Raw genomic sequence first — 14,345 nt, forward strand, 5'->3', positions numbered from 1 at the left:
GACCTTAAAGTTCTGTTATGAAGACCTAGGATGTTGACTGGACCTTAAAGTTCTGTTATGAAGACCTAGGACGTTGACTGGACCTTAAAGTTCTGTTGTGAAGACCTAGGACGTTGACTGGACCTTAAAGTTCTGTTATGAAGACCTAGGATGTTGACTGGACCTTAAAGTTCTGTTGTGAAGACCTAGGACGTTGACTGGACCTTAAAGTTCTGTTGTGAAGACGTAGGTGGTAGACTGGACATTAAAGTTAAAGTATTTCTCCCTTATCTTCCTCACTAGCTTTAAGCACCAACTGTCAGAGCAGCTCACAGATTACTGCACCTGTACATAGCCCACCTATAATTTAGCCCAAACAACTTCCTCTCCCTGTATTGTATTTATTTATTTTGCTCCTTTGCACCCCATTATTTATATCTCTACTTTGCACATTCTTCCACTGCAAATCTACCATTCCAGTGTTTTACTTGCTATATTGTATTTACTTCGCCACCATGGCCTTTTTTTTGCCTTTACCTCCCTTATCTCACCTCACCTCATTTGTTCATAGTATGTAGACTTATTTTTCTACTGTATTATTGACTGTATGCTTGTTTATTCCATGTGTAACTCTGTGTTGTTGTCTGTGTCACACTGCTTTGCTTTATCTTGGCGTGGTCGCAGTTGTAAATGAGAACTTGTTCTCAACTAGCCTACCTGGTTAAATAAAGGTGTTCTCAACTGGCCTACCTGGTTAAATAAAGGTGTTCTCAACTAGCCTACCTGGTTAAATAAAGGTGTTCTCAACTAGCCTACCTGGTTAAATAAAGGTGTTCTCAACTAGCCTACCTGGTTAAATAAAGGTGTTCTCAACTAGCCTACCTGGTTAAATAAAGGTGTTCTCAACTAGCCTACCTGGTTAAATAAAGGTGTTCTAAACTAGCCTACCTGGTTAAATAAAGGTGTTCTCAACTGGCCTACCTGGTTAAATAAAGGTGTTCTCAACTAGCCTACCTGGTTAAATAAAGGTGTTCTCAGCTAGCCTACCTGGTTAAATAAAGATGTTCTCAACTAGCCTACCTGGTTAAATAAAGGTGTTCTCAACTAGCCTACCTGGTTAAATAAAGGTGTTCTCAGCTAGCCTACCTGGTTAAATAAAGGTGTTCTCAACTAGCCTACCTGGTTAAATAAAGGTGTTCTCAACTAGCCTACCTGGTTAAATAAAGGTGTTCTCAACTAGCCTACCTGGTTAAATAAAGGTGTTCTCAACTAGCCTACCTGGTTAAATAAAGGTGTTCTCAACTAGCCTACCTGGTTAAATAAAGGTGTTCTCAACTGGCCTACCTGGTTAAATAAAGGTGTTCTCAACTAGCCTACCTGGTTAAATAAAGGTGAAATAAAATAAAAATATATTTAAAGAATAGCTGGTGGGACAACCACATATCACAGGCATAGTAAGTAAATGTTTTCCTCATTAAAGTAGCTATCAGGTCAGAGCTGGTATTTACATTTTTTATTTAACCTTTATTTAACTAGGCAAGTCCTCCAGTACTCCTGTTTAGGACATGGCAGATTTACGCCCCCTTTGGAGAAATTGGGTACCCCTAGAAAACTGAAAAAAAAATTATAAAAAATTGCTAATATATGCATATAATAATTATTATTGGATAGAAAACACTCTAAAGCTTCTAAAACCGTTGGAATTATGTCTGTAAGTATAGCAGAACTCACAGGGCATGCATTCTTCCAAACTAGTTTTTGTGGCCATGAAAGTTGGAGCAACTTTGACGTCATGGCCCCCACCCTTCCCGACCACTTATGGATCTGGGGACACTTTCCATCTCTTCCACTAGATGTCCTCTTTCTTTGGAGCGTTCAATCGTTCAAATCGCGCGAGAATTGGCCCTATAGGAGTGATTGGAGTAAGTGTCGCGATAAAAAAACCTGTGCGTTAGGGCGCGAATTGGTCACAGCCATTCCTTTGTTCCAGTACTCCTGGGAAGAGCAAACGATGCTCGGTTGAATTGAAGTTTGTTTTGCACGTCTAAAACATCATAAAGCTTGCTTCTGCACTTAGTTTGACCTGTTTAGTCGACATATAATGTGTAATTTTGAAGTTTTGATGCGCAACTTATCCGGACCGGAGGACGTTTTGGGTGCATTTCAGCTGATGTTATTAGCAGTAGCTAATACAAAGACGCAAGACTTGAAACCAAACGATGTATTGGGTAAGTATGAACCCTTCCAGAACATTCTGAACGAAGACCATCGAAGGTAAGGGAATATTTATGCTTAAATCTGTGTTTCTGTTGACTCCAACATTACGTAGAAATGTAGCTTGGAACTGAGCGCCGTCTCAGATATATTGAATAGTGTGCGATTTCTGTAACGTTAAAAAGAAATGTAACAGAGCGGTTGCATAAAGAAGCAGTGTATCTTTCTAACTATATGTGGAACATGTATATTTAGCCAAAGTTTATGATGTTTATTTACGTTATCTTGCCGTGCTACCTAGATTTCCTGCAGACATTTTTGAGTAATTTCTGAACATGAGTGCATTGTAAATGGACATTTATGGATATATATGGCATATTATTGAAAAAAAAAAAATGTACTGTGTAACGTGCCCTATTACTGTCGTCTGATGAAGATTTTCAAAAGGTTAGTGAGCGATTTATTTTTTAATCCTGCTTTTATAATTTTTTATTTTCTGGGACAAAATGGCTGCCGCTTGTCTTGATTTCGGTGGTGGTCTAATATAAATATGTGGTGTGTTTTCGCCGTAAAACATTTAAAAATTCTGACATGCTGGGTAGATGAACAAGGTGTTTATCTTTCATTTGAGCTATTGGACTTGTTAATGTGTGGAGGTTAAATATTTCTAAGAATATTTTTGCGTTCCATGCGCCACGGGTTGAGCTGGACGGGGGGGGTGGTGTTCCTCGTGAGGAACTCCTGGCTTCAACAGGTTATAATAACAAATTGTTATATACAATGACAGCCTAGGAACAGTGGGTTTTGTTCAGGGGTAGAACGACAGATTTTTACCTTGTCAGCTCAGGGATTCGATCTAGCAACCTTTCGGTTACTGGCCCAAAGCTCTAAACACTTGGCTACCTGATGCCCCTCAAGTGGAAAAAAAGTCGTTTTTTTTTGTGAACTTTGTTCACAAAGTTATCTATTTGAACGTAACTTGCTTACCACTTTTTCCATGTGGTTTCTTCCTTCACAGACTCTGTGAAATTACGACCTCTTCCTAAATATTTTATCAAATTAATAATTTTGCATAAGGTTCCACTCTTGCCCCTACAGAAAGTTTGGAAAATTAACACAAATTCTACTGAATCTCCTAACTACTCAGCCTGTTTTACTGTCATTCTATTCAGTTAAACGTTTTTCAAATGATCTACATCAGCTTTATTACCACATTTCTGTAGAATCAACAACAGTGCTGGTCCAATGAGTTAATTTGTGTTCATTTTCGAAAGCTTCTGCATGGAATTTATACGTTGTCATAAGATTCCTTATCTTCAACCTAGTTTCTGACCAGGAAATAGAATTATAACACATACTGTATTATCTCTGTATAGTTCTAGAATTATAACACATATAATATCTGCATTGTACTAGAATTAAAACACATACTATATCTGTATAGTTCTAGAATTAAAACACATACTATATCTGAATGGTTCTAGAATTAAAACACCTATTATATCTGTACAGTTCTAGAATTAAAACACATACTATATCTGAATGGTTCTAGAATTAAAACACCTATTATATCTGTATAGTTCTAGAATTAAAACACATACTATATCTGAATGGTTCTAGAATTAAAACACCTATTATATCTGTACAGTTCTAGAATTAAAACGCATATTACATCTGTATGGTTCTAGAATTAAAACACAAATTATATCTGTATAGTTCTAGAATTAAAATACATATTATATCTGTATAGTTCTAGAATTAGAACACATTTATATTTGTCATTCTAGAAATAGAACACATATTATATCTGTACGGTTCCAGAATTAAAACAAATATATTCATATATTTGTGGTTCTAGAATTAGAACACATATTATATCTGTGTAGTTCTAGGATTAAAACACAAATTATATCTGAATTAGAATTAAAACACATATTATATCTGCATGGTTCAAGAATTAGATCACATATTATATCTATATAGATCTAGAATTGTCACGACTTCGACGTCACCGGCTTTCTAGCCTCCACCGATCTACATTTATTTTTCAATTTGTTTTGTCTTGATTGTTCACACCTGGTTTCCATTACGTTATAATTTATTCCCTATTTAACCATCTGGCTCCATCATGGTTTTGTGCGTGTTTATTGTTGTCAAGTTGTCTCATTTATGTGTTCTGGATATTCGTTCTCCTTGATGGAAGATTGTTTGTTGAGTAAAGTTACGATTATTACTCATCTCTGTGTCCTGCGCCTGACTCCGCCTTACCCTCAGCACCTAGACCATTGACAGAAACATGCATCTGTAAATGGAGTCAGCAGGTGCACACAGCCCTCCTCTACCTGTGGAGGAGCACGTCCAGCAGCACGCGACTATGTTGCAATGTCTCGGCACAGCCATGGATCGCGTGCTGCAAACCATGGAGCGATGGGAGAGAGGGTGGTTTCCCAGCAACCCCATCATCATCACCCCAGCTCCTACAACAACCCACACCGCTGTCCACCCCTCTTTCACCTGTATCCAGTGGGATTCGGCTCGCACTCTCAAGGGTATATGATGGCACGGCTGCCGGGTGCCAGGTGTTCCTACTCCAGCTGGAGCTCTACCTGGCGACCGTTCACCCGGCTCCTTCGGGACGCGATAGTGTTAACGCCCTCATCTCCTGTCTGACTGGTAAAGCACTTGAATGGGCCGCCTGGGGAAGGGAAGGACCGACGTTGAACAATTATGAGGATTTCACCTGCCGCTTCTGGGCGGTTTTCGATCAGCCACCTGAAGGGAGAGCGGCGGGGGAAAGCTTGTTTCATCTTAGCTCAAGAGTTCGCACTGGACTTCAGATCTCTGGCCGCCGGCTCGGGATGTAATGAGCGGGCCCTGACTGACCACTACAGGTGATGTCTACGTGAGGACATTTGAAGGGAGCTAGCCTGCAGGGACACCACCCTTACCTTTGACCAGTTGGTGGACCTATCCATCAGGCTGGATAACCTGTTGGCCTCCCGCGGACGTCCGGATCAGGGTCCGTCAGTTCCATCCCCCAGCACCTCCGGTCCGATGCCGATGGAGCTCGGAGGTGCTTCTCTGAGGGTGACCGGAGGGGGGGGCCATTCCCTGCACCACCTGTGGCCGCAGAGGGCACACTGCTGGTCGGTGCTGAGGAGGTTCTCCAGGGAGTCAAGGCAGCAGGCAGGGCACTGGTGGATCATCCCAGGTGAGTAGGCATCCGACTCACCCAGAGCTTCCTGTTTCTCACATGTGTGTATGTATAGAATTTCCTGAGTTTTCCCCGCATTCCCAGCATAAGGTGCTAGTAGATTAAGGCGCAGCTGGGAACTTTATTGACTGTTCATCTGCACTTAGATTAGGGATCCCTATTGTTCCTGTTGATGTGCCTTTCCCTGTACATGCCTTAGATAGTCGTCCTTTAGGGTCGGGGCTGATCAGGGAGGTCACTGCTCCACTATGTATGATAGCGCAGGAGGGTCATGAGGAGAGAATTCTCCTGCATTTCCTGTGGTGTTGGGGCGTCCCTGGTTGGCCTATCATGACCCCACTATTTCGTGGAAACAGGGGGCTCTCAAGGGATGGTCACATCAGTGCTCAGGGAGGTGTGTAGCTGTTTCCATAGGTGCAACTACGGTGGAATGTCCAAACCAGGTCTCCACCATGCACATCCCCCCTGAATATGACGATTTGGCTCTCACTGAAGGCAAATCAATTACCACTCCATCGACGGGGGGAATTGTGCAATAAATCTCCTGGTAGACGCAGCACCTCCCAGGAGACACGTGTATCCTCTGTCACAGGATGATATGGCGGCTATGGAAAAATATGTCTCCGAATCTCTGGGACAGGGATACATTCGGCCTTCCACTTCACCTGCCTCCTCAAGTTAATTTTTTGTGAAGAAGAAGGATGGAGGTTTACGTGTATTGACTATAGAGGTATAAATCATAGGTGAAGTAATGTTATCCGTAGCCGCTCATAGCCAGTGTGACAGAGTCATTGCACAATTGGATCTCAGGAGCGCTTACAACCTGGTGCGTATCCGGGAGGGGGATGAGTGGAAGACGGCATTTAGTACCACCTCTGGGCACTATGAGTACCTCGTCATGCCTTACGGGTTGAGGAATGCTCCATCAGTCTTCCAATCCTTTGTAGACAAGATTTTCAGGGACATGCACGGGCAGGGTGTAGTGGTGTATATAGATGACATTGTAATACACTCCACTACACGTGCCGAGCATGTGTCCCTGGTGTGCAGGGTGCTTGGTCAACTGTTGGTGCATGACCTGTACGTCAAGGCTGAGAAATGTCTGCTCTTTCAACAGTCCGCCTCCTTCCTAGGGTACCGTCTGTCCGCGACAGGGGTGGAGTTGTAAAATGACCGCATTTCAGCTGTACGTAATGGGCTGACTCCAACCACGGTAAAGGAGATGCAGCGGTTCTTAGGGTTTGCCAACTACTACCGGAGGTTTATCCGGGGCTTTGGTCAGGTAGCGGCTCCTATTAGCTCCTTGCTAAAGGGGGGACTGGTGTGACTGGTGTGAGTGGTCAGCTGGGGCGGACAGGGCCTTTGGTCACCTGAGGGCTCTGTTTACCTCGGCTCCCGTGCTGGCTCATCCGGATCCCTCTTTGGGATTCATAGTGGAGGTGAACGCGTCTGAGGCTGGGATAGGAGCCGTGCTGTCTCAGCGCTCAGGGACACCACCAAAGCTACGCCCCTGTGCTTTCTTTTCGAAGAAGATCATCCCGGCTGAGCGAAACTATGATGTGGGGGATTGGGAGCTGTTGGCTTTTGTCAAGGCTCTGAAGGTGTGGCTTGAGGGGGATAAAAACCCTTTCCTCATTTGGACTGACCACCGCAATCTGGAGTACATCCGGGCGGCGAGGAGAATGAACCCTCGCCAGGCAAGGTGGGCCATGTTTTTCCCTCGTTTTGTATTCACCCTTTCTTACAGACCAGGTTCCCAGAACGCTAAGGCAGACGCACTGTCCCGGATGTATGGCACAGAGGAGCGGTCCACGGATCCCACTCCCATACTTCCGGCTTCTTGCCTGGTGGCACCGGTGGTGTGGGAGGTGGACGCTGACATCGAGCGGGCGTTATGCACAGAGCCCACTCCTCTCCAGTGTCCAGTTGGGCTTCTGTACGTTCAGTCTGATGTCCGCGATCGTTTTATCTGTTGGGCTCACACGTCACCCTCCTCTGGTCATCCCGGCATCGGTCGGACAGTGCGCTGTCTTAGTGGGAAGTACTGGTGGCCCACTTTAGCTAAGGACGTGAGGGTTTATGTTTCCTCCTGCTCGGTGTGCTCCCAGTGCAAGGCACCTAGACACCTGCCAGAGGGAAATTACAACCCCTACCCGTTCCACAATGGCCGTGGTCACACCTATCGGTGGATTTCGTGATGGATCTTCCTACGTCACAGGGAAACACCATGATCCTGGTTGTTGTGGATCAGTTTTCTAAGTCCTGCCGTCTTCTTCCTTTGCCCGGTCTCCCTACGGCTCTACAGACTGCGGAGGCCCTGTTCACCCATGTCCTCCGGTGCCCGAGGATATAGTTTCTGATTGGGGTCCCCAGTTCATGTCTAGGGTCTGGAGGGCGTTTATGGAATGCCTGGGGGTCTCGGTCAGCCTCACCTCAGGTTTTCACCCTGAAAGTAATGGGCAGGTGGAGAGAGTGAACCAGGATGTGGGTAGGTTTCTGCGGTCATATTGCCAGGACCGGCCAGGAGAGGGGGCGGCGTTCATCCCCTGGGCAGAGATGGCCTAAAACTCCCTCCGCCACTCCTCCACTAACCTGTCTCTGTTTCGGTGTGTACTAGGTTATCAACCGGTCCTGGCACAGTGGCATCAGAGCCAGATTGAAGCACCTGCTGCGAAACCTACCCCTTCGCCTGCCTTGCCGGAAGCTGGGTCCTCGGTTTGTGGAGCCATTTAAAGTCCTGATGAGACTGAACAAGGTTTGTTGTAGGTTACAGCTCCTCATGATTACCGTATTAACCCCTCGTTCTATGTGTCTATCCTCAGGCCGGTGGTGGCTGGTCCGCTCCAGCAGTTGCGGGAGGTTCCTCCGCCCACTATGGACATCAAGGGTGCCCCGGAGTGTACTGTGCGAGCCATCATGGACTCAAGGCGTCGGGAGAGGGACTTCAGTACCTCGTGGAGTGGGAGGGGTACGGTCCGGAGGAGAGATGCTGGGTGTTGGTGGAGGCCATCCTGGACCTTTCCTTACTGCAGGAATTTCACCGTCTCCAACCGGATCTTCCTGCGCCTCGTCTTCCGGGTCGTCCCCGAGGCCAGTGCTGGCGTGCGGCTGGAGCCGAAGTTGGTGCCTCTCCTTGTTCGGGTGGCGTTCGGCGGTCGACGTCACCGGCTTTCTAGCATCCACCGATCTACATTTCTTTTTCCATTTGCTTTGTCTTGATTGTTCACACCTGGTTTCAATTACGTTATAATTGATTCCCTATTTAAACCTCTGGTTCCATCATGGTTTTGTGCGTGTTTATTGTTGTCAAGTTGTCTTGTTTATCTGTTCTGGATATTCGTCATTCGTACCCACAGCACCCAGACCATTGACAAGAATTAAAAAACACATTATATATTTGTCAATCTAGATTTAGAATACATATTATATTTGTATAGTCCTAGAATTAAATACTTATTATATCTTTATGGCTCTAGAATTAGAACACATATTATATATTTGTCATTCTAGAATTAGAACACATATTATATATATCGTTCTACAATTAAAACACATGATATCGGTATAGTTCTAGAATTAAAATACATATTATATCTGTATAGTTCTACGATTATAACACATTTATATTTGTCATTCTACAATTAGAACAGATTATATTTGTACACTTCTTGAATTAATACACATTCTATCTTTATGGTTCCAGAAATAAAACACATAGTACATCTGTATAGTTCTAGAATTAAAACACATATTATATATGTATAGATCTATAATTTTTGTCATTCTAGAATTAGAACACATATTATATATATAGTTCTGCAATTACTTCACATATTATATCTGTATAGTTCTACAATTAAAACACATTTTATATCTGTATAGTTCTACAATTAAAATACTTATCATATCTGTATTGTTCCAGGTCTGAAACACATACAGTGGGGAGAACAAGTATTTGAAACACTGCATATTTTGCAGGTTTTCCTACTTACAAAGCATGTAGAGGTCTGTAATTTTTTATCATAGGTACACTTCAACTGTGAGAGACGGAGTCTAAAACAAAAATCCAGAAAATCACATTGTATGATTTTTAAGTAATTAATTAGCATTTTTTTGCATGACATAAGTATTTGAAACATCAGAAAAGCAGAACATAATATTTGGTACAGTTTGGTACAGAAACCTTTGTTTTGCAATTACAGAGATCATACGTTTCATGTAGTTCTTCATTAGGTTTGCACACACTGCAGCAGGGATTTTGGCCCACTCCTCCATAATAATATATCTGTATGGTTCTAGAATGGTTCTAGAATTAAAACATATATTATATTTGTATGTTTCTAGAATTAGAACACATAATATATAGTATACTTCTAGAATTAGAACACATATTATATCTGTATAGTTCTAGAATTAAAACACATGTTATATATTTGTCATTCTAGAATTAGAACACATTATATCTGTATAGTTCTAGAATTAGAACAAATATTATATCTGTATAGTTCTAGAATTAAAACACATATTATATCTATATAGTTCTAGAATTAAAACACACTTTATATCTGTATAGTTCTAGAATTAAAACACACTTTATATCTGTATAGTTCTAGAATTAGAACGCATATTATATGTTTATGGTTCTAGAATTAAAACACATAATCTATTTGTGGTTCTAGAATTAGTACACAGCTACACACTTCACCTTTTTCTCTCCTCTCTTCACATTAGACATGGCCTCCATGGCCTGCTTGTTTTTGTTGGTGAGGTGCAGTACCTCGGAGACGCGGTAGGAATAGGTAGACATCTTAGTGCTGATGTATGGGTGTGTCCCTTCGGGGCCAGAGGGGGAACAGTGGAGCAGTCGGAACAGGTTTTTCCTGAAGTTCTGCCCCACAAAGCTGTAGAGGATGGGGTTGACACAGCTGGTGATATAACATAAGACAAGATTAAATTAGTTCAGATAAGACTTTATTGTCAATTGTCACAGAAACTGAAATGTGCTTCCTACCAGACTTGTCCTAGCCTGAAATCCATACCTGTTTTGTGCTAACATTCCACTCCCAGTACTTCGTGTCAAATGCCAAACATGTTGAGTCGACAAAAGTAGTGTAATAATAGCACAAACAGACTGGTTCCAGGCTAGATTTTTCCCAGTTGGCAACGGCATTCAAACCAGCGACCTTCCGGTTGCTGGCACACCTATCTAACCTCTAGGTAGTCTCTTGTGGACAGACGCATGTAACATCTGACGCAATTATGCAAAACTTTAGTTCCGTGTTTCTGAGATGAACCTCAAAACTACCTGTTGAGGAAGGCGATGCAGATGGTAAAGGGCATGGCCGTGTCAATGAAGTCCACCATCACACAGTTAGTTACAACCTTCAGCTGGGCCAGCAGATCCATGAAGTGTAAAACCTGAGGACAGGAACAGAAAGAGAAAAGTCACGGAGGAACAGGATATTATCAGGATAATAACATGATAATAACAGGATATAACAGGATAATAACAGGATATAACAGGATAATAACAGGATAATAACAGGATATAACAGGATATTATCAGGATAATAACATGATAATAACAGGATATAACAGGATATAACAGAATAATAACAGGATAATAACAGGATAATAACAGGATAATAACAGGATATTACTGGATATCACAGGATAATAACAGGATATAACAGGATATTATCAGGATAATAACAGGATAATAACAGGATATAACAGGATATTATCAGGATAATAACATGATAATAACAGGATATAACAGGATATAACAGAATAATAACAGGATAATAACAGGATAATAACAGGATAATAACAGGATAATAACGGGATAATAACAGGATAATAACAAGATAAAAACAGGATAATAACAGGATAATAACAGGATAATAACAGGATAATGACAGGATAATCTGTTTAAAAGAATCAGTGGAAGAATTCCAAATACATTCAGAGATTAAACTTTGAGGTTCTGCTGTATAAACCAAACAAGTCCTGACTATCTTCTCAAATATCCTATTGTCGGAGCTAGCAGGTGTGGAAATAATTGTTATTCAATTAACGGTGAAAAGAGACTCACTGTATTGCACGCTCCCATGTGATCAATATGTGTGACAATAGGATATATTTTCAATACGTCAGTCAGATGATGTGATAAAGACCTGAGTGGTCGAAACATCATCAAATACATCTATCATATGGAAGCATACATAGAATGCAGTGTCTATTTGGTCAATAAGTATTTGGTCAATAACAAACGTTTATCTCAATACTTTGTTATATACCCTTTGTTGGCAATGACAGAGGTCAACCGTTTTCTGTAAGTCTTCACAAGGTTTTCACACACTGTTGCTGGTATTTTGGCCCATTCATCCATGCAGATCTCCTCTAGAGCAGTGATGTTTTGGGGCTGTTGCTGGGCAACACATACTTTCAACTCTCTCCAAAGATTTTCTATGGGGTTGAGATCTGGAGACCACTCCAGGATCTTGAAATGCTTCTTTCGAAGCCACTCCTTCGTTGCCCGGGCGGTGTGTTTGGGATCATTGTCATGCTGAAAGACCCAGCCACGTTTCATCTTCATTGCCCTTGCTGATGGAAGGAGGTTTTCACTCAAAATCTCACAATACATGGCCCCATTCATTCTTTCCTTTACATGGATCAGTCGTCCAGCTACAAAGCATGATGTTTCCACCCCCATGCTTCACAGTAGGTATGGTGTTCTTTGGATGCAACTCAGCATTCTTTGCCCTCCAAACACGACGAGTTGAGTTTTTACCAAAAAGTTGTATTTTGGTTTCATCTGACCATATGTCATTCTCCCAATCTTCTTCTGGATCATCCAAATGCTCTCTAGCAAACTTCAGACGGGCCTGGACATGTACTTGCTTAAGCAGGGGGACACGTCTGGCACTGTGGGATTTGAATCCCTGGTGGCGTAGTGTGTTACTGATGGTAGGCTTTGTTTCTTTGGTCCCAGCTCTCTGCAGGTCCTTCACTAGGTCCCCCCGTGTGGTTCTGGGATTTTTGCTCACCGCTCTTGTGATCATTTTGACCCCACGGGGTGAGATCTTGCGTGGAGCCCCAGATCGAGGGAGATTATCAGTGGTCTTGTAGTGGTCTTCCATTTCCTAATAATTACTCCCACAGTTGATTTCTTCAAACCAAGCTGCTTACCTATTGCAGATTCAGTCTTCCCAGCCTGGTGCAGGTCTACAATTTTGTTTCTGGTGTCCTTTGACAGCTCTTTGGTCTTAGCCATAGTGGAGTTTAGCGTGTGACTCTTTGAGGTTGTGGACAGGAGTCTTTTATACTGATAACAAGTTCAAACAGGTGCCATTAATACAGGTAACGAGTGGAGGACAGAGGAGCCTCTTAAAGAAGAAATTACAGGTCTGTGAGAGCCAGAAATCTTGCTCGTTTGTAGGTGACCAAATACTTATTTTCCACCATAATTTGCAAATAAATTCATAAAAAATCCTACAATGTGATTTTCTGGATTTTTTTTCTCATTTTGTCTGTCATAGTTGAAGTGTACCTATGATGAAAATTACAGGTCTCTCTCATCTTTTTAAGTGGGAGAACTTGCACAATTGGTGGCTGACTAAATACTTTTTTACCCCACTGTATCTATAGAATGCACTGTGTGTAGAGTGAGTATCTTTAGAATGCAGTGTGTGTGTGGAGAGAGTCTCCTACCACCTGGTGGGGCACCCAACACAGGAAGAAAACTAGGACAGCCGACGCCAGTATCCTCAACACCTCATCGTCTCTCGACCGGGTGGTCTTCTGGATGCTCCGCGCCCTGACCAAGGCTCCACCAATCAGGCAGTAGCAGGTGATGATGATGAAGAAGGGAAACAGGAACCCAAGGATGCTCTTCATCAGGCTGATGGTGAGGAGGAGGTGCCTGGAGCCCTGAACAATTTATTTAATTTATTTGTGAATAGTGGTGAGCTGCTCCAGATGGAGACCGTCTTAGATGGTCGGGATACAAACACAATGAGACTTCACAATCAACAGAAAAACTGTATTAGCACCAATTACCACAATATCAACATTTTCCTGTTTAAGAGTCACTCAATGAAAAAATAGCCCTAATCATGTCAAACCTCAGGGTGCAGTACGCCACACGTGGTGATGTTGTAGTTGGTGATGTGCATCAGGTCTCTGGTCAGGGCCGTGGGGACGGACAGCAGGAGGGCGAAGAGCCAAACCAGGACGCAGGTGATACGGGCGTAGAGCACAGTACGGCGCTGCCGCGACCTCACTGGGTGGACGATGGCCAGGTAGCGGTCGATGCTGAGCGCGGAGAGGAAGAAGATGGAGCTGTAGAGGTTGAACATAACCAGGCCAGCGCTGGCCTTACACAGGAACCCACCGAAGGGCCACTGGTAGCCTGTGGCTGTGAAGGTGGCCCACATGGGCAGGGTGATCAGGAAGGTAAGGTCTGAGATGGCTAGGTTGAGGACGAACACGTTGGCCACTGTCTTCAGCTTCATGTAACGGTAGATGACCGCCACCACCATGCTGTTCCCCACCATGCCGATGACAAAGTTACAGCCGTACACTACCGGGATCAGGGTGAAGATGAAGTTGTGCCTCCCAGACATGCTGCAGTTCAGAAGGATACCTTCTCCTCCCGCCGTATAGTTCTCCATCGTTTAACAGCTGTATCCAGGTCCCAGGGCAACAAGTCAGTACTGTTATAGAAACACAACGACAGGATAGGAGCCGTCATTATCAACAAGCCGTGAACACTGATGAACACAAGCAGCCTACAGCTTACACACTAACGTTACACCCTACACCCTTCACCATACACCCTACACCCTACACACTACACCCTACAACCTACACCCTAATGTTACAGCATTCACCCTTCACCCTACACCCTACACACTACACCCTACACCCTACACCC

General features: G+C 43.3%; 1 protein-coding gene across 1 annotated transcript; it reads right to left on the reverse strand.

The window, feature by feature from the left end:
* Positions 1–10,088: 10,088 nt before the first annotated feature.
* Positions 10,089–14,120, reverse strand: LOC139366634 (type-1 angiotensin II receptor-like). Its single transcript, XM_071104311.1, has 4 exons — positions 13,534–14,120; positions 13,124–13,339; positions 10,713–10,825; positions 10,089–10,332 (listed from the first exon to the last, which is right to left on the reverse strand). Exons 1-4 carry the CDS (start codon positions 14,080–14,082, stop codon positions 10,089–10,091), a joined length of 1,122 nt encoding a protein of 373 aa, XP_070960412.1. The 5' UTR covers positions 14,083–14,120.
* Positions 14,121–14,345: the final 225 nt, after the last annotated feature.

This window comes from Oncorhynchus clarkii, chromosome 15 (assembly GCF_045791955.1).
Source record: "Oncorhynchus clarkii lewisi isolate Uvic-CL-2024 chromosome 15, UVic_Ocla_1.0, whole genome shotgun sequence".
In the NCBI taxonomy this organism is placed as follows: domain Eukaryota; kingdom Metazoa; phylum Chordata; class Actinopteri; order Salmoniformes; family Salmonidae; genus Oncorhynchus; species Oncorhynchus clarkii.